The 19,073-nt window shown below is 41.1% G+C and overlaps 1 protein-coding gene across 1 annotated transcript in view; it reads left to right on the top strand.

The window, feature by feature from the left end:
* Positions 1-5,661: 5,661 nt before the first annotated feature.
* The window catches only part of LOC120025553 (pappalysin-1-like), an 83,327-nt gene continuing 69,915 nt past the window's right edge, over positions 5,662-19,073 (top strand). Inside the window, exons 1-2 of the mRNA XM_038970112.1 lie at positions 5,662-6,522; positions 16,272-17,373. Coding sequence (XP_038826040.1) covers positions 6,132-6,522; positions 16,272-17,373 — 1,493 coding nt within the window. The 5' untranslated portion in view covers positions 5,662-6,131. The remainder of the gene's footprint in view (positions 6,523-16,271; positions 17,374-19,073) is intronic.

The following is a 19,073-nucleotide window of genomic DNA, read 5'->3' on the forward strand; positions in this document are numbered from 1 at the left end:
GGACAAAGATCGTACTTTTTGGAGAAATGTCCTCTGGTCTGATGAAACAAAAATATAACTGTTTGGCCATAATGACCGTCGTTATGTTTGGAGGAAAAAGGGGGATGCTTGCAAGCCGAAGAAAACCATCCCAACTGTGAAGCACGGGGGTGGCAGCATCATGTTGTGGGGGTGCTTTGCTGCAGGAGGGACTGGTGCACTTCATAAAATAGATGGCATCATGAGGCAGGAAAATTATGTGTATGTATTGAAGCAACATCTCAAGACATCAGTCAGGAAGTTAATGCTTGGTCGCAAAATGGGTCTTCCAAATGGACAATGACCCCAAGCATACTTCCAAAGTTGTGGCAAAATGGCTAAAGGACAACAAAGTCAAGGTATTGGAGTGGCCATCACAAAGCCCTGACCTCAAGCCTATAGAACATTTGTGGGCAGAATTGAAAAAGCATGTTCGAGCAAGGAGGCCTACAAACCTGACTCAGTTACACCAGCTCTGTCAGGAGGAATGGGCCAAAATTCACCCAAGTTATTGTGGGAAGCTTGTGGAAGGCTACCCAAAACATTTGACCCAAGTTAAACAATTTAAAGGCAATCCTACCAAATACTAATTGAGTGTATGTAAACTTCTGACCCACTGGGAATGTGATGAAAGAAATAAAAGCTGAAATATATCATTCTCTCTGCTATTGTTCTGACATTTCACATTCTTAAAATAAAGTGGTGATCCTAACTGACCTAAGACAGGGATTTTTTACTAGGATTAAATGTCAGGAATTATGAAAAACTGAGTTTAAATGTATTTGGCTAAGGTGTATGTTAAGTTCAGACTTCTACAGTATATCTGAATGTACACATACTTTTAAGATATACAGTGCCCTCTGTATTATTGGGAAAGTAAAGCAACTTTTTTTGGGGTGGGGGGGGCTCTATACTTCAAAATGTTTATTTAACCTCAAAGTCATTGTTTAAGTACAGACTTGTCACTTTCATTTGAGGGTATTTTCATCTATTTCAGGTGAACCGTATTTGTACATAGTCCCCCCCATTTTAGGGGATTAAAAGTATTTGGCCAAATTCACTTGTGTATTAAAGTAGTAAAAAGTTAAGTATTTGGTCCCATATTCATAGCACGCAATGACTACATCAAGATTGTGACCCTACAAATTTGTTGATTATATTTGCTGTGTTTCAGAAAATAAAATGTTTTGGCGGTGGGGGTGTGTATGATATTTGTGCGTCTAGCTTTCTCACTCATTATTCACAACTCATTCAGGATTAGCCGTAGCCGTGGTAGCATCCACATTCATGTAGAAGTGTTTAAAAACATTTTATTCTTATTTACTATAAAAGTGACTCAAATGACATATATTATTTACCAATAATTTATATTGGGAACAAAATAATCAAACACAACCAAATCAAACAGCAAATGCATCTATCAAATTTGTAGAGTCACAAGCTTGATATATTCATGGCTCATAATCCAATGTTTTGAAGTATAGAGCCAAAAGAAGAGAAAATGCTTCACTGTCCCAGTAATTACAGTGGGTTCTGTACAATATATCAAACCCCCATTCCATGAATTAAACTTTGACCTACCATCACCCACTTACCCCAGGGTGGGTCAATTTACCCAGTCCCATACCCGGGGTAAATTGTACCAAGAGACAACTTGTTTTTTAGGACAAGTTTTTAAAACTTATGTTTACACAATGATTTATTTCCAGGGCTACGCAACATCCTGAAATATATGCAGATATCTTTGTTAGAAAGAAAACTATTTTTCCCTTGATGTAGTGATGCTGAATGTAAATAGTTTTTATCAACATACCCCACTAAGGAGAGTTGAGTACAGGGCTTGAGGTCACTCAGTTTAGAATCTCCTGACCCAGACAAAAGATGAAACCGTACTCGCACGTCTCTACACCAACTGCTGGCGTCGTTGATAGAATTGCACTGCAATCAATGTAAGTGCCAATCTGAGCTAGAGTACAGTAGGTCTTGCAGGCCAAGACCCAGACCGACACAGAACAAGACTGTTTATGAGGTCACTAGAGAGCCAGAAGAAAGGGTGTATATATCTAGTGTATCGGGGTTGGAGAGGTAGACACATTATCCGTCGTCTTTGGCTAAGAAGTTTTTACTTAACACTTAGTGGTCTACTTGAAACCTTCCAGGGTTGCCCTCTCTCACCATATGTCATGTCCCCTTCCTAAGGCACAAAGGGAAATATGTGGCCACCTTGCCATGACAATGTCACAACACTGTATGAAGAGTGAGGCAAATATTTAATGTTTGTTCCCTCTTTATGGTAGGTGGCAATTTCCAGCTGTCCAAGCATACATTTACACCAAACAACCCACAGGGTGACAAAAGGGAAACATTGACATTCCTGACTGTCTCTGGGGAGAGCAATGAAAGGGTGCCATAAAACATCACATTTGTCAACTTAGGTGTTGGGAAAATATATTTCCAACTACCCAGAAAGCAACATTACGTTGCAAAGACATCTAAAAAACATTAAAACTTGCAGCAATAATATTCAAAGTTGTCCAACCAACAGAATAAACCAACAGACCACTTCAACTACAATAACATTCTCAGTAACGGTTACAGAAAAAAATTATATTGCTATGACTTATGTTGTTGATCTACCTTAGTTGAATGCACTGACTATAAGTCACTCTGGATAAGAGGGTCTGCTGAATGACCAACATTTGTATGTAAAAACAAACACTTGCAAAGTATGCTGAGTATTATTTTAATGAGCTCCGCACCCAAACAAGTACACATTTGGTCGGACCAGACCAAATCTGAACAAATCATAGATGTCTAGGCTATGTTTCACAAGTTTGAACAGAACAGTACCGTATGGCTCAGTACAGTAGAGTATGGTACAGGACAGTAGAGTTTTATTCAGTATGGTACAGGACAGAGTTTTATTCAGTACGGTACAGCAGAGTATGGTACAGTAGTTTAATTCAGTAGAGTACAGTACATTTTAATGCAGTACAGTAGAGTTTAATTCAGAAGGGTAGAGTACAGTACAGTTTAGTTTGTAAAGTAGGGTACAATACAGTACATTATACTGTATTATACAATGTGTGGGTCTAATCCTGAATGCTGATTGGTTAAATCCACATTCCAGCCGGTGTCTATTCCACAAGTTACCACCGGCTAACTCTATGCCATTGAAATGCCTATTTAATCTGTTCCATCTGACTGCGCAATCCACTGTCTAATCAGCCCGGCCAGTCAATTTATAAACTTGATCTAAGAAAATTACAGATAAATTCAAAATGAGAGGCTGCAGGGACAAAACTCTTAATGCTGCAATGATGAAAATATCTCAAAGACCAAGAAATGAATTGCTAAAAACTAAACCAAAGAAGAATAACGCAACAGTGTTTTGCTCTAAGTACACCAGGTGTTCGGAGAAAATGAAAGCAATCCTGAAAAAGCACTGGCATATTCTGCAATCAGACACCTCTTCAAGGAGCCCCCACTGGTGGTCTATAAGCATGGTCGCAATATTGGGGATAGTTTGGTGAGATCTGACCTGCCCCTGAGCCCACTCAGACACTCTTGACACCCATTACAAATGGGAACTACAAATGTCGATCATGCGCACAGTGCAATAGCACTACAAAACATCCTTCAGACACCCACATACAGGTTGAAAAATCCCTGTTAGGGGTATCATATCATGCAAGACAAAGGGCGTAATCGATCTCATCACCTGTTCATGTGAGAAAGCCTATGTCGGACAAACGAAAAGACAATTAAAACAACGCATAGCTGAACACCGCAGCTCAATCAGGTGTAAGAACATTGACTATCCAGTAGCAGCTCACTTTGTTGAAGCTAACCATCCCATCTCCTCCCTCAAGTACACAGGCACTGAGCATGTTGCTCTACAAAGGAGAGGAGGTAACATCGAGATCCTACTACTACAAAGGGAGGCTTACTGGATATCCTGTTTAAAAACATTGACCCCTAGTGGTCTGAATATTGACTTTGATCTCAGGCCCTTCTTATGACCAATTATACTTTCTGTGAAGAGGTCTTGTAAATTAATGTATTTTTTCTACAGCTTATCAGAGTACACCCAATATGTGTCCCCTGTTGATGATGCGTATTATGCATTATGGTTGAACCAGAAGATTACATGTAACAATTTTTTTTAAATGAAATTGGAAATATTGAAATATATAGGGGAAATTTAATGAAACAATAATGTATGTTGATGCTAATGCTAATGATAACAATGGCATAATACATTCAATATGCTGTGGGCTTTTAACAGTTTCACTCAATTCATTCCTGATCAACCTAGCAATTATGACACACCCCTCACTATTGTCATTGGTTGCACTAATTGCACTGTTTGTGTTCATAACCTGGTTCAAGCATTCATGACATTGCCGGTGTTTTAGTCTTCTCGGGCATTATCACTTAACTATACTGTACTTTACTGTATTGAACTATACTTTACTGTACTATACTTTTCTTTACTTGAATGTATTGTACACTGCTGTGTTCTACTGTACTGTGCTGTCCAAACTTGCGAAACATAGATGTCTATGTTTGGGATAAATCAAAGCCGGTCCAGACTGCACCAAAGAAACATGTCTATGATTGGTTCAGATTTGGTCCGGTCAGGACCAAAAATCTACTTCTGTGGACTTTGAAATCAAGGCCAGTCCAGATTGCACAAAAGACAAAGACAAAAAAAGACAGCCAGTCTGAACAACAAAAAACTTCTTAACGATGTTGGCAATCGGTTGGTGCTTAGTTTACAATTACAATGCCGTTTTGCTGGTGGAAGTGCTGAACATCAAATGGTCAGTTCTACGGCTTTGTTTTAGTTAACCTAATGCACAATATTTTACTACAGACATGGAAGGATACCGTATAAGTGGGATATTAAACTGGAATTCTGGATGTAAGGTTTTTGAATGACTTTGTTGTGCAAATATCAAATCCGACTTCAGCCCCTTGGCCTATTCTTGAAAGAGAACTTTCCAATCCTGGTTGGTTACAATATTTCATTGATGACTGCTGAACATTTAAGAGTTAAGACATGACATCCAACATTGGTTTCATATATTTTAAATAGGAAATCGTATAGAGATGATGGCTTGTCACTTACCAGTCTAAGTCCTCTGTTTTGCCTCAGAATCAGTGAAAGTGTAGAAAATGTGTTCGATTGTTTGAATTGTAGCCACTAGAGGGATACACATACGCTTTCCAAACTCCGTAATCACCGTCCCATCACAGTGTGCCATGGAAAATGGAATTGCAGTGAGTACCTGTGACTTCCCACTTCGGCTGAAAAAAAAAACACAGCCCGGAACATTCGAAACATCAGTTGCTCGCTCTTAAAAAGACTTCCAGAGTAATTGCTCTTAAAGCAGACGCCCAGTGCTGGCTCTCTCTCTCCATGTGTCTCTCTGTTTCAGGCAAATCAATGAGGATCGCAATGCTTATTACTTCTGCAGCTCTCTCTCGCTTTACAAGATGATGTTGTGCATTTCAACTTTTGAAAACCAAAAAGCAAGTCAAGGAATTTTTCTTTAATAAAATAATGACAGGTCGGTTTATTTTCACTTATTTGGAATTTTAATATGTGGCATTTTGTATACTGTTTTGCAGGTGGGATAAGGAAACAACAAAACGGTGTGACAAGCGTTTGGCGGACAATTGTGGCTTTCTGCGAGTAACTCATACAATCCAAGGAGTGATGGGGGGCACCATCAACCTCATCCCCCTCTCTGAATGAGAACTTATTAGTCATCCCTTTGGTTTAATGAGACCCATTGAAAAGACACCGTGGAACATATGCATGAATCAAATATTCCTGTGTTCATTGAATCTCTCCAGAAGAGTCTTACTTTTACATGGGCAAGGAAAGGGGGTCGTGGCTTAACATTATAAAGGGGGACATTACAGTATGCTTCATGGGTTTATTTAGATTGAATCTACGGTTTGACAAGCGGCTGTAAAGAAAAAAACTAAACAAAGCGAAACTCGGGAAGAGCATTGTGGACCTACGAATTTTAGCCTATATTTATCAAATTTATTTCTATTCATTGCTCTTTTTAAAAGTGGTACCACCTCTTCTCCTGAAAATGAAACTTTGGACTTTTCCCTGGCTGCTTTGCCTGGTGATACTCATCTTATGTTTTGGATCAGAGTGCGGGACTGTCCGGAGAAAGGGGAGATCCAAAAGAGACTTGGTGCGTATCAGGGAGGCGAGAGCCACCTTTCCAGGGGCTTGTGCCACACGTCTGCCCCGGGGCAAACGCTCCTTGCCCGGCTTGGAACGACGTGTACCTCGCCAGCGCCGGCGCTCCTCCCAAGCGGAGGAGAACTCTCCAGGTCGTGGGAAAGCTGTTTATTTTACCGGCAGGGGTGACCAACTTCGGCTTAAGCCGGGCGTGGAGATACCGAGAGGAAATTTTACTCTGGAGATGTGGATCAAACCAGAAGGAGGTCAACGATCTCCTACGGTGATTGCAGGTAGCCTACACAACTGTCTCAGTTCACAAATGAATGAAGGAATGGTTTTATTAGTCTTATGCGAGCTGAAACTCAACAGCATATTTAAACGTTTAGTGTGAAACCTGTATATTTTATTAAAACGCACACTTGAAGCAATAAAGTAGGCTATGTTATTAAACCAAATGAAAGTCATAACTCACCTTTAGCTTTGTAGGCTATTATTATATAATTGTTTAGATCAAACCATGCATGGTTGTCACAGTAAAACAACATGCACTCATAAGTGAGTTGAGAGTGAGTTCATTTCAGAACTGATCCACGCCAATGATGTAATGCCTTGAAAATAGCTGTATCAGAGATTTTATTCTAGGTTATTCATACAGTATGTGTATAAAATCCATTCATTACAATGAGGAACTCTGTAGTAATATCCCCTGTGAACGGAAATCGTATCTGAGTGATCATACCCAAGTATATGCATGCATAAGCCTATACTTGGGTATGATAATTCAGATACGATTTTCGTTCACATGTGATATTACTACAGAGTTCCTCATTGTAATGAATGGATTTTATACACATACTGTATGAATAAGGTGGTATATTTTTGAAAATGTCCTTCTATGAACTTTCATGCGTAAAATGACTCAAATATTGGGTATAACAATTGTAGATAAGCTAGCCTATTTTAAGGTTGTTCGATATTGGCATTTATACTGCATCACTTGATTGACAGGTGATGTCATCGTGCGTAGAAATTGTGTTATTTATGAGGCGTCTGGCTATTTTAAACTATGATGTAATGCTAGAAACGTTGAATTCGTGGGCACGTCACAGCAGGCAAAGGGGGAGAGTGAGAGAAATATGTTTTATTCTGAAGTGAGTAGAGAGCACTGTGCGTGCCGCAAATCCAAAATGCTTCCCAAATCGACACTTCTGGATTGGCTGTGGAGGTTACGAGACCGGAATAGAGCCGCGGAGTGGCGCGCTATGAGCGTCCGAGATCCCTCAAACCCAGCCGCAGACATAGGCTATGCGCGTAACATTAGGTGACTCTAACTTTGACACAATTAAAACCCTCTAATAGATTGGGGGGTCTTGGCAGTACAGTCTAGATATTGTAATATGTGGTTTAAGCGTTGTAAAGTGATCGGAGGGAGAACGTAGCCTGCTTCATCCACGCACAACGCACCTTGTGAATGTTATTTGAGTAGTCTCGGATATCCGAGACCTTGCGCAACGTAAACTAAGCAACGGCACACGGTAGCCTACATTGCCGGAAAGAACCCGTCTGTAGAGACTATTATGTGAGCGAGCACAGAACATTATTGAGAAGACACCGACCTGGCAAAACTATTTAATGTTATTCTGAAATCCACAATACCAAATCTTTGACGGTATTTCTTTCCAATTTAGGTCTATGTACTGTTTATATATTTCAGTGTCTGTGCCACTGCTTCTGATGTAGATTGGTATGAGATTCGATCCCATGGGCTGCCAACAGGGAGCGTAGCAAACAACTGATTGCTTGTGTGCAGATGCGTACTATTGTAGCCTACCCCTTGTGAGGCACTTACCCTTGAGAAGGGAGGGTTTCACGCACACAGACACACACACTTCTGCTAAGGCAATCTTGATTAATGTGTTGTTTAGCATAGTATGTTTATTATGATAGACCTGTTATTGTACTTAGTGAAGGCCTCTCATGGATTGAGACACACATACTGTATATTCTGGTCTACTGTACCATCCCTGTTTTTTCGTGTACCTGTGTGCATGTGTGTTGTGTATTTGTGTGTGGATGTGTGGTTACCCCAGCTTTTCCCAAACTTGGTCCTTGGGACCACAAGGGGTGCACATTTAGATTTTTGCCCCAACACTACACAGCTGATTCAAAGCTTGATGACTAGTTGATTATTTGAATCAGCTGTGTAGTGTTGGGGTAAACCAAAACGTGCACCCCTTGCCTCCCAGAGGACCACGTTTAGGAAACACTGGTCTAGCCACTGGACACACTGGTTGAGTCAATGTTGTTTCCACATCATTTCAATGAAATGACATTGAACCAACGTGGAAGAGAAGTTGAATTGAAGGCTGTGCCCAGTGGGTAGGAGTAGAGCTGGAACGATAAACCAAAAATTATTAACACCGACCACTTATTGTGAACATTTTGCTGATATCGTTCATTACGATAAATAACCTATAGTGCCCTACTGGAGAAATGTAAAGTTTGAAATTAAATGTTAGCTAGTATGGGTGATTGTTGATGGGACAATTGATAGCTACAATATTTCATGTCATAGTAGCAGTAGTTTTAAGGGTAATATGTAAAAATATATATATGTTATAAACTTAGCGTTCAATTTATCATTATAGTGATAATTCAGTCAATTTATCGGGATATAGATTTTTGCCCATATTGTCCAGGTCTATTAGCTACGCTCTTAGCTACACTCTTTGGCTATCCCCCCAGGAGAACCCTTTTTGGCTCCAAGTAGAACTCTTTTGCGTTCCACGTAGAACTACATGGATCTCAAAGGGTTCTACTTGGCATCAAAATGGTTCTACGTGGAACTATAAAGGGTTCTCCTATGGGGACAGCCGTAGAACCCTTTTAGGTTCTAGATAGCACCTTGTTTTCTCAGAGTGTAGGTTTGGCCTGGGGTTGGGGGCAGCCTAATCCAGACCCTTATTAAATTCTCTCTAGGCATTTCAACTCTTTGGGGAATCTGTTGAGAGCTTTGTGATTCAGATGAATGTCTTAGCCCGACCGAGTAATGTTATATCACTTATATTCAAATCAAATCACATTTTATTTGTCATATGCCGAATACAACAGGTGTAGACTTTACTGTGAAATGCTTACTTAAGAGCCCTTTACCAACAATGCATATTAACCTCATACTTGTCTTAGCCTATCCTATGCATGTCATTTTATTGTTTGTTTTCATAACATTAAGATTAGTGTGTTTGGGAAAAGACCCTTATAATAAAAAATACAACATAAATTCCCAATCAACAAATATTATTATTTTATTCTATTTATTTTATTAACCAGGTAGGCAAGTTGAGAACAAGTTCTCATTTACAATTGCGACCTGGCCAAGATAAAGCAAAGCAGTTCGACACATACAACAACACAGAGTTACACATGGAGTAAAACAAACATACAGTCAATAATACAGTAGAAAAATAAGTCTATATACAATGTGAGCAAATGAGGTGAGATAAGGGAGGTAAAGGCAAAAAAAAGGCCAAATAATGCCTAATCTTTTAAATCCAATTGAGACCTCCCAACAATCCCAGGCCTAAAGCAGTCCCATCCTATTGTTTTGACCCAGGCTTGTTATCTACAGCTGTTACACCCTAGTTTTTTTACCCTGGTTTTTATCACTGTCACTGCTTTTTGATTGAGCGTGTCAACTCACCGCTTGATAAGTGAGGGGAGACGAGAAGTACAGTAGTGTGGTATATACTTAGTGTTTACCATACAACACACACAGGGAGACCTCTGAGTGTGACCAAAGTGACTGGCGGAGGACCAGAGATAACTCCTGTAAAAATCTGTCTGTGGTTCCTTTCTGGTCTTTATTGACTCTACAGCCCAAAACAAGGGCTAGTAGAATACTTCATGAAGTCCTAGTCCAAACCACTTTCACAGCCAGCCAGGTGTTCCAGGGCTCAGGAACCAACATATATATGTACATATGTTGCATTGCTGACATATGTAGGGCCCACGATGTATGTATGTTGCATTGCTGACATGTGTACAGTATGAAATGTACTTAGTAATACCTGTTTGTTTGTGGTAGCTAGTATGTAACATTTGCTCTGAGACACACAGAGAGGCATTCATATGATGGGCACTTGCCAGGATAACTCACTGCCTATTGACATGAGATGTGCCCGCTGTCTGCTTACTGATATCAATCAGTAAGAACAGCTGGGGATTTTAAATTGACCTGTATGACACACACACACACACACACACACACACACACACACACACACACACACACACACACACACACACACACACACACACACACACACACACACACACACACACACACACACACACACACACACACACACACACACACTTACTTTGTCATTTGTAATGTAGATGTGGCCAATGGAACTGCATGAAAATGATTCCAGCAGAACAACAAGATTCAGGACCATGAACAGCGCTGACAAAATGAGCATGCGCAAACAGAAAGTAGAAAGGACCACCCAAAAATAAGGGGAAAAAGGAAGCCAGGGTAGATTCCATGGTAGCAGTAATGGAATAGCTCAGTGTTGCGATTTCATTGGCTAGCTGATTTGATTTGCGCACTCGTTCAAACACGAGCAAACCCTATACCAACACCAGTCACTGAGCAGCCTTTCATTTTAGAATCAAGGACGATGGTTTTTGCTTTAGCGTAGACACTTTGAGCTAACCCTCCAGTCAAAAAAATCTGAGGAGCCTCTGTAACTTCTCTTCTCCATATTGTGACATGTTGACATGTGGTTACAATTGGTCTCCCGCTTTTGAAAGCTACCTAAAGATGGTCTTTAAAGAGGAAGGGGACACTCAAACTGTAATTTAACTTGACTGAATGCTGCCATGTGCTTTACATCCTCATGGCAGTTCATGTCACACATGTTCCGTGTCCTAATGTGAGATGAATTTTACATCTGACCTTTTGCCATTTTACCAGGTCATGAATGCCTGTCCCGCATCAGAGAAAGGAAAATGCAAGACAGTGGATCAGAGTTTCTCTTCCATGACCAGCTGTAGACAGTAAATGCCTGTGTTGGCAAATGCATCAGCAGTGATGCACTAGTGCTATGCAGGTTTTAGTTGTGAGATGATATATAACTAATAACCAATGACATATAACATCTAAGACATATAACATCTAAGAAGACATATAACATCTAAGACATATAACATCTAAGAAGACATATAACATATAACATCTAAGAAGACATATAACATCTAAGAAGACATATAACATATAACATCTAAGAAGACATATAACATCTAAGAAGACATATAACATCTAAGAAGACATATAACATCTAAGACATATAACATCTAAGACATATAACATCTAAGAAGACATCTAACATCTAAGACATATAACATCTAAGACATATAACATCTAAGAAGACATCTAACATCTAAGACATATAACATATAAGAAGACATATAACATCTAAGACATATAACATCTAAGACATATAACATCTAAGACATATAACATCTAAGAAGACATATAACATCTAAGACATATAACATCTAAGAAGACATATAACATCTAAGACATATAACATCTAAGAAGACATATAACATCTAAGAAGACATATAACATCTAAGACATATATCATCTAAGAAGACATATAACATATAAGAAGACATATAACATCTAAGACATATAACATCTAAGAAGACATATAACATCTAAGACATATAACATCTAAGACATATAACATCTAAGAAGACATATAACATCTAAGACATATAACATCTAAGAAGACATATAACATCTAAGAAGACATATAACATCTAAGAAGACATATAACATCTAAGAAGACATATAACATCTAAGATGACATATAACATCTAAGAAGACATATAACATCTAAGACATATAACATCTAAGACATATAACATCTAAGACATATAACATATAAGAAGACATATAACATCTAAGACACATAACATCTAAGACATATAACATCTAAGATGACATATAACATCTAAGAAGACATATAACATCCAAGACATATAACATCTAAGACATATAACATATAAGAAGACATATAACATCTAAGATGACATATAACATCTAAGACATATAACATGTAAGAAGACATATAACATCTAAGAAGACATAACATCTAAGACATATAACATCTAAGAAGACATATAACATCTAAGACATATAACATCTAAGACATATAACATCTAAGATGACATAACTACTTTGGTTAAATGTCAACATTTTGACATACTGTATTTCTAATGAGATAGCTGGGTATTGAACTTGAATACCCAGATTTCTAGTTTTATAATACATTTGAGGAAAGCCACAGGGCATACAGCAAAAGGCTACATGTAGTCTCTTGATTTCAGACATTAGGTAGATGAGCTTTGGTGTTTCTGTTGAGATAATCTAAGGCTGGAAAATTATAAATGTTATTTACCCCAAGATGTCTGTTACTGTATAGGTTTGCCACGAGATCATTTGCATATTACACAATTCTCTTTTGAATCATTAAACGTAATGAGAAGGTTTCAAGTTAATTACATTGTTGAAAAATGTCTCCAGTTAGTTATAGAGCAAAATGAAATTGACTTGTAATTGACTGTCATTTGAATATTTAATTGAAACCCCCACTGGAGCCTGGTGCTGTTAGGAATTGTGTTTAGAGTCTAAGGATCAATGTACATTTCCAACATGTCAAATAAACGGTGTGATGGTCACTTGGGGTGGCAGGGTAGCCTAGTTGTTAGAGTGTTGGACTAGTAACCGAAAGGTTGCAAGATTGATTCCCTGAGCTGACAAGGTAAAAATCTGTTGTTCTGCCCCTGAACAAGCCAGTTAACCCACTGTTCCTAGGCCATCATTGGAAATAAGAATTTGCTCTTAACTGACTTGCCTAGTTAAATAAAGGTAAAATTTCACTTTGTCTGAATGCAAAGTCCCTTTCCCTGACTTTCAGAGCCAGAACAGTTCAAAAGCACACACAATGGGCTAGCCTCCATTGTTCCCTCTCTCCCTGCTTTTCATTAGATTTCTCTGACGTTTGTTTTCTTTTTTTTGTACCTGAGTGTGTTTTCCTTGGGGGAAGACAAATGGCAAGTGCAAGCAAGGTCGCCTTCTAAACTGACATGAATGGCTTTTAGCCGTAGCTTCAGTGTGTGTATGCAAATACCTGTGCGTGTGTGTGCATGTGTGTGTCCGTGCATGCATGCATGTGTGTGCCCCATCTAAACACAGAGCAGGTTGGGTCTGGAAAATTTTACTATGTTAGATTAATTGAGCATGGCAGAATTATGACAGCTGTTTACACTAGAAGCACAACACGCATTTTAACATACCTTTTAGCCTTGAGTGCACTAGCTGACAGATGGAGGAGTTTTTCCTTCCACTGTAGTGGAAACACTGAGGACGTCACACTAAATACGGCTGACCTTGACATTGAACCCCACTAAGCTCTTTGAATGGCTTGGCCATTAGAATACCCCCCTTTCAGCCAATGAGGACATCCTCCTACTTAATGTGCATCATGTTAAAGGGAGTGAAGACTTTGATCGGATTTTAATCAGCATGATCATATTAATTAATTGAGGAACTGTGGGCTCCCGAGTGGCGCAGCGGTCTAAGGCACTGCATCTCAGTGCTCGAGGAGTCACTACAGACCCTGGTTAGATTCCAGGTTGTATCACAACCGGCTATGATTGGGAGTCCCATAGGGCGGCGCACAATTGGCTCAGCGTTGTCCAGGTTAGGGCTGTCATTGTAAATAAGAATTTGTTCTTAACTAACTTGCCTAGTTAAATAAAAAAGTCCTATATAGAGGGAGTAACAAAGATGGGTTGGGGATAGCATTGGATACTCCTACCTGGTTCACATTGTATGAAGAAGTACTGAAACCAGCTTGGGTCTCTTTATTGCATTATGTGGACTGGGAAGGAATGGAGATGTAACCTTTATTTAACTTGGGAAGTCAGTTAAGAACAAATTCTTATTTACAATGACGGCCTACCCCGGCCCTATGGGACTCCCAATCACAGCCGGATGTGATACAGCCTGGATTTGAACCAGGGACTGTAGTGATGCCTCTTACACTGGGATGTAGTGCCTTAGACCGCTGCACCACTCAGGAGCTGCTTTCCCTCGTGTTTGTACATGTGAGTAATGTATGCCCCTGGCAGTGGTGGTCCCCCAAATATTTTTTGAGCACATGGAATCCCTCATGCTTGAGGGGCTCTGCTAGGTGTTAGGCATGTCAGTGTGCTCTGGTGTATGTGCAAAGGCGTATACACATGAACTGTTCACACATGTATGCACGCATGACCACAACACACACTCAAACACGCGCACGCACGCATGACCACAACACACACTCAAACACACGCACGCACGCACGCACGCACGCACGCACGCACGCACGCACGCACGCACGCACGCACGCACGCACGCACGCACGCACGCACGCACGCACGCACAGACAGACAGACAGACAGACAGACAGACAGACAGACAGACAGACAGACAGACAGACAGACAGACAGACAGAGACAGACAGACAGACAGACAGACAGACAGACAGACAGACAGACAGACAGACAGACACACAACAAACACGCTAAACGTAAACATTCAGAGATCCCCTGGGAAGTGAAAACACATCACCACACTGAACTTGACATACTGTATGCTTTCCAAGTGCAACAGGAAAAAGGTGTTTTGGTGCCTCTAGCATAACAAGGGTTTTGCATGAAACTACGTCTTCTGGTTCCCCAAAATGTTAAAATGGCCTCATATTCATGAAATATTCATTGTAAGAGTCTATGGGTCTCCCCAAGCTAAATACTGCATGCACCTTAACTCAATTTCCAGGACATTTTTCTGATGCTATCTTCGTTTTAGTACATCTACGACATAATCTGTACCTTATTGTTAATGCCTACATCTGATGAATGAGAGAATGTTGTTACGTAACACACTGATGCATTTGACATTTTGTTGGATGAATTATAAGTAAAATTTTACAGTAGAGTGTCTACATTTCACTGTTCATTTTACTGTTTCATTTCAAAATATGTCAAATGAACAGTAAATTGGATAAGGGTGACTCGAGGCAGACCTCCTAGGTTGATGATGTTCAAGAGACAAAGCCATGAAGCCCCTGAGACTAAACTTTAAAATTGTTATTAACTGAGAATACAAATGCTGGCTCCCAGTGCTGCTCAGTGTTGATTAACATCTACTCTTTCTCTCTGTCCCAGAGGTGATCAGTGAACTATCCAACGCTCTGGCTCTTTCTCCCTCTCTCTCTCTCTCTCTCTCTCTCTCTCTCTCTCTCTCTCTCTCTCTCTCTCTCTCTCTCTCTCTCTCTCTCTCTCTCTCTCTCTCTCTCTCTCTCTCTCTCTCTCTCTCTCTCTCTCTCTCTCTCTCTCTCTCTCTCTCTCTCTCTCTCTCTCTCTCTGGATTGTGTTGTTCTCTTTTAATTGAAGTTGCACTATGTAACCTTTTGGGCGACCCGGCAAAATTCACATAGAAATGTGAGTTATAGATCTATCATTCTACTTGAAAGCAAGTCTAAGAAGTGGTAGATATGTTCTATGTGTGCTATTTCTATGCTTCCCCTTCTTTTGTTTTTGCGTATTTTACTTTCGGTTTTGTACACCAGCTTCAACCAGCTGAAACAACAATATTTTTGGTTATGGAATATATATTTCACAGCTGTTTAGATGGTACAAAGATTCTCTACACTATACAAGCTTATTTTGTCACATAACTGAAATTTGGCGAACTATTAGAGTTTTAGCAACCAGGAAATGGTGGAGCGATTTCTGCATAGTGCAACCTTAATGGAAGGTGTCTCTTAGGTAACTTACTAAAGAACATCTGAAAGTCAAAGCTTCATTCTCTCTTTTTTTCTCTCTTTCTATCCTTCTATTCTTTGTCTCTCTCCCGCTTTCTTTCTTACCATGTCTCTCTTTCTCATGTTAACTGTCTCTCTCGCTCTCTGCTTTCTCCCAGGTCTGTATGATAAGTGTTTCTATGCCTCCAGCGACCGGGGCTGGCTGCTGGGCATCCGGGCGATCAGTGAGCAGGGCAACTGCGACCCACGCTTCTTCTTCTCCTTAAAGACGGACCGTGCCCACAAAGTTACCTCCATCCACTCCAATGGCCAATACCTGCCCAACACCTGGGCCCACCTGGCAGTAACCTACGACGGCCTCTACATGAAACTCTACGTCAACGGCGCCCAGGTGGGTGTTAGCCGGGAACAGTCGGGCAACGTCTTCAGCTATCTAACCAAGAAGTGCAAGGTGCTGATGGTGGGCGGGAACGCTCTGAACCATAACTACCGTGGGGCTGTGGAGAGGGTCACTCTGTGGAGGGAGGCCCGGGGACAGAGGCAGATAATCAGGGATATGCAGGGTCACGAGGATCCTCAAGATGCGCCTCAGCTGGTGATCCGGGAGACCTTTGAGCACCCGGCCAGAAAGTGGCTGACTGTGAAGGATGGCAGCTTCCCCCAGCAAGAGGAGGGTAGCAGCAGCAGGGTGGGGCAAGCTGAAGGGGTAGGAGGAAGTGGAAGTGGAGGGTCCTTGGATACCACCCTGGAACCTCCAAGCTGTGGTCAAACTATCTGCGATAACGTGGAAGTGGTGACCAACTACAACCGCACCTGGACCTTCCGGAAACCCAAGACGATGCGATACCGTGTGGTCAACGTGTGGGACGATGCTGGGCGCAGGCCCACTGTCACGCCTCATCAGATCCAACTGCAACACCAGGACCTCAACAAGGCCTTCGCTGTCTACAACATCACCTGGGAGTTGAGCGTCCACAACGTCACCAACTCCTCCCTGCGCCACCGTCTGGTCCTGGCCAACTGTGACATCAGCAAAGTGGGCGACGAGGCATGTGACCCAGAGTGCAACCACACACTGACGGGCTTCGACGCAGGCGACTGTAAGAGGCACCGCAGCCGATGCCCCGAGTACAAGCAGGGCAACGGGGTGTGCGACCCCGAGTGTAACTGGGACAACTTCTTCTACGACAACGGAGACTGCTGTAACCCCAATGTGACAGATGTGACCAAGACCTGCTTCAACCGCTCCTCTCCACACAGGTCAGCTCTCTGTCTGTGTTTTTATCTCTGCTTCATGAGTCCTAAACAAAGATATAGCTTGGTGTTACATTTTAAGAGTTTCTCACAGATCATGAATTGATGTCAATGAGAGATTTGCATAGGCATTTAATACAGATGTTCAAGACAGCTTAGGGCCAAAATTAGCGCCAAAATCTCACAAATGATACATTGATGTCAAAGGGAGATTTTCATATCTATTTGATACACATCATCAATTTAGGATTTGCCCATTTGCCAGGGTCTAGTCAACAGTTTTGTGTCAGAAAATGTTTCAAGAAAAAGTAATTGTAAGTACAATCAAGTATTATATGCACTGAGTGCACAAAACAGTAGAAACACCTGCTCTTTCCATGACATAGACTAACCAGGTGAATCCAGGTGAAAGCTATGATTCCTTTTTGATGTCACTTGTTAAAGGATTTTTAAGACTTGAGACATGGATTGTGTTTGTGTGCCATTCAGAGGGAGAATGGGCAAGACAAAAGATTGAAATGCTTTTGAACAGGGTATGGTAGTAGGTGCCATGCGCACCGGTTTAAGTGTGTCAAGAACAGCAACGCTGCTGGGTTTTTCACGCTCAACAGTTTTCCATGTGTATCAAGAATGGTCCACCACCAAAAGGACATCCAGACAACTTGACACAACTGTGGAGAGCATTGGAGTCAACATGGGCCAGCATCCTTGTGGAACGCTTTCAACACCTTGTAGAGTCCCACAATGAATTGACGCTGTTCTGAGGGCAAAAGGGGATGTTTTCCTAATGTTTTCAACACTCAGTGTATGTTCCTGACATGGCATTATGTGCATTCTACCCTCAACAATGTTCTTACTCAATGCTGTGATCCACTGTCCATGATTGTGAGGTTTTGATACACAGTCAGTCAGTCCTACTGTCTCCTGGCTGGCCCTGTTTGAGCAGAGTGTAACTCTACCCCCGGCGGTGTGTGTGTCTGGCCCAGCTGGGTGTTCTCTGGGACTGTTAGTCCAATCTGGCTTTCACACAGGCTCAATCAGCGTCCCACACTTGGGGGGGCCAAACCAACGAAACACGGGAAGAGCCCAGACAGATCTTTTCTCTTTTCATTTTTCAACCTCTTTTCTCTTCCTTGCTCTCTGTCTATACTATACAGCCCTAATTAAGCTAGATTGATTGGAGAGCTAGTGAGATTGGAAACAATGACACTCTAGACAGACCAGAAGGAGCAATTAGAGGTCAAGGAGAGCGGCCAGCATCACTCTGCTAGCGGCGGTAGGGACTCATTTCAGTGTAACACTACCTTCGAGAGACATTTTTGTGGGGGAAGTATATCTCCCTCGGCAAGGGGAAAACGGGCTCCCAATACGCCTTTGCACCGGTATTGCTCTTCTCTTTAAACCTCGGGAAGAATGTTATAGGACAGGGGTCTTCAACCTTTTCTTGCTCAGGGATCCCCTCCTTGGCAAACCAGCAAAACTAGGGAACCCCATCATATTGCACGTTAGCAAAAATGCAGTACCAGTCAAAAGTTTGGACACACCTACTCATTCTTTATTTTGACTATTTTCTACATTGTAGAATAATAGTGAAGACATCAAAACTATGAAATAACACATATGGAATCATGTAGTAACCAAAAAAGTGTTAAACAAATCAAAATATATTTTAGATTTGAGATTTTTCAAAGAGCCACCCTTTGCCT

Source organism: Salvelinus namaycush, chromosome 31 (genome assembly GCF_016432855.1).
Source record: "Salvelinus namaycush isolate Seneca chromosome 31, SaNama_1.0, whole genome shotgun sequence".
NCBI lineage: Eukaryota > Metazoa > Chordata > Actinopteri > Salmoniformes > Salmonidae > Salvelinus > Salvelinus namaycush.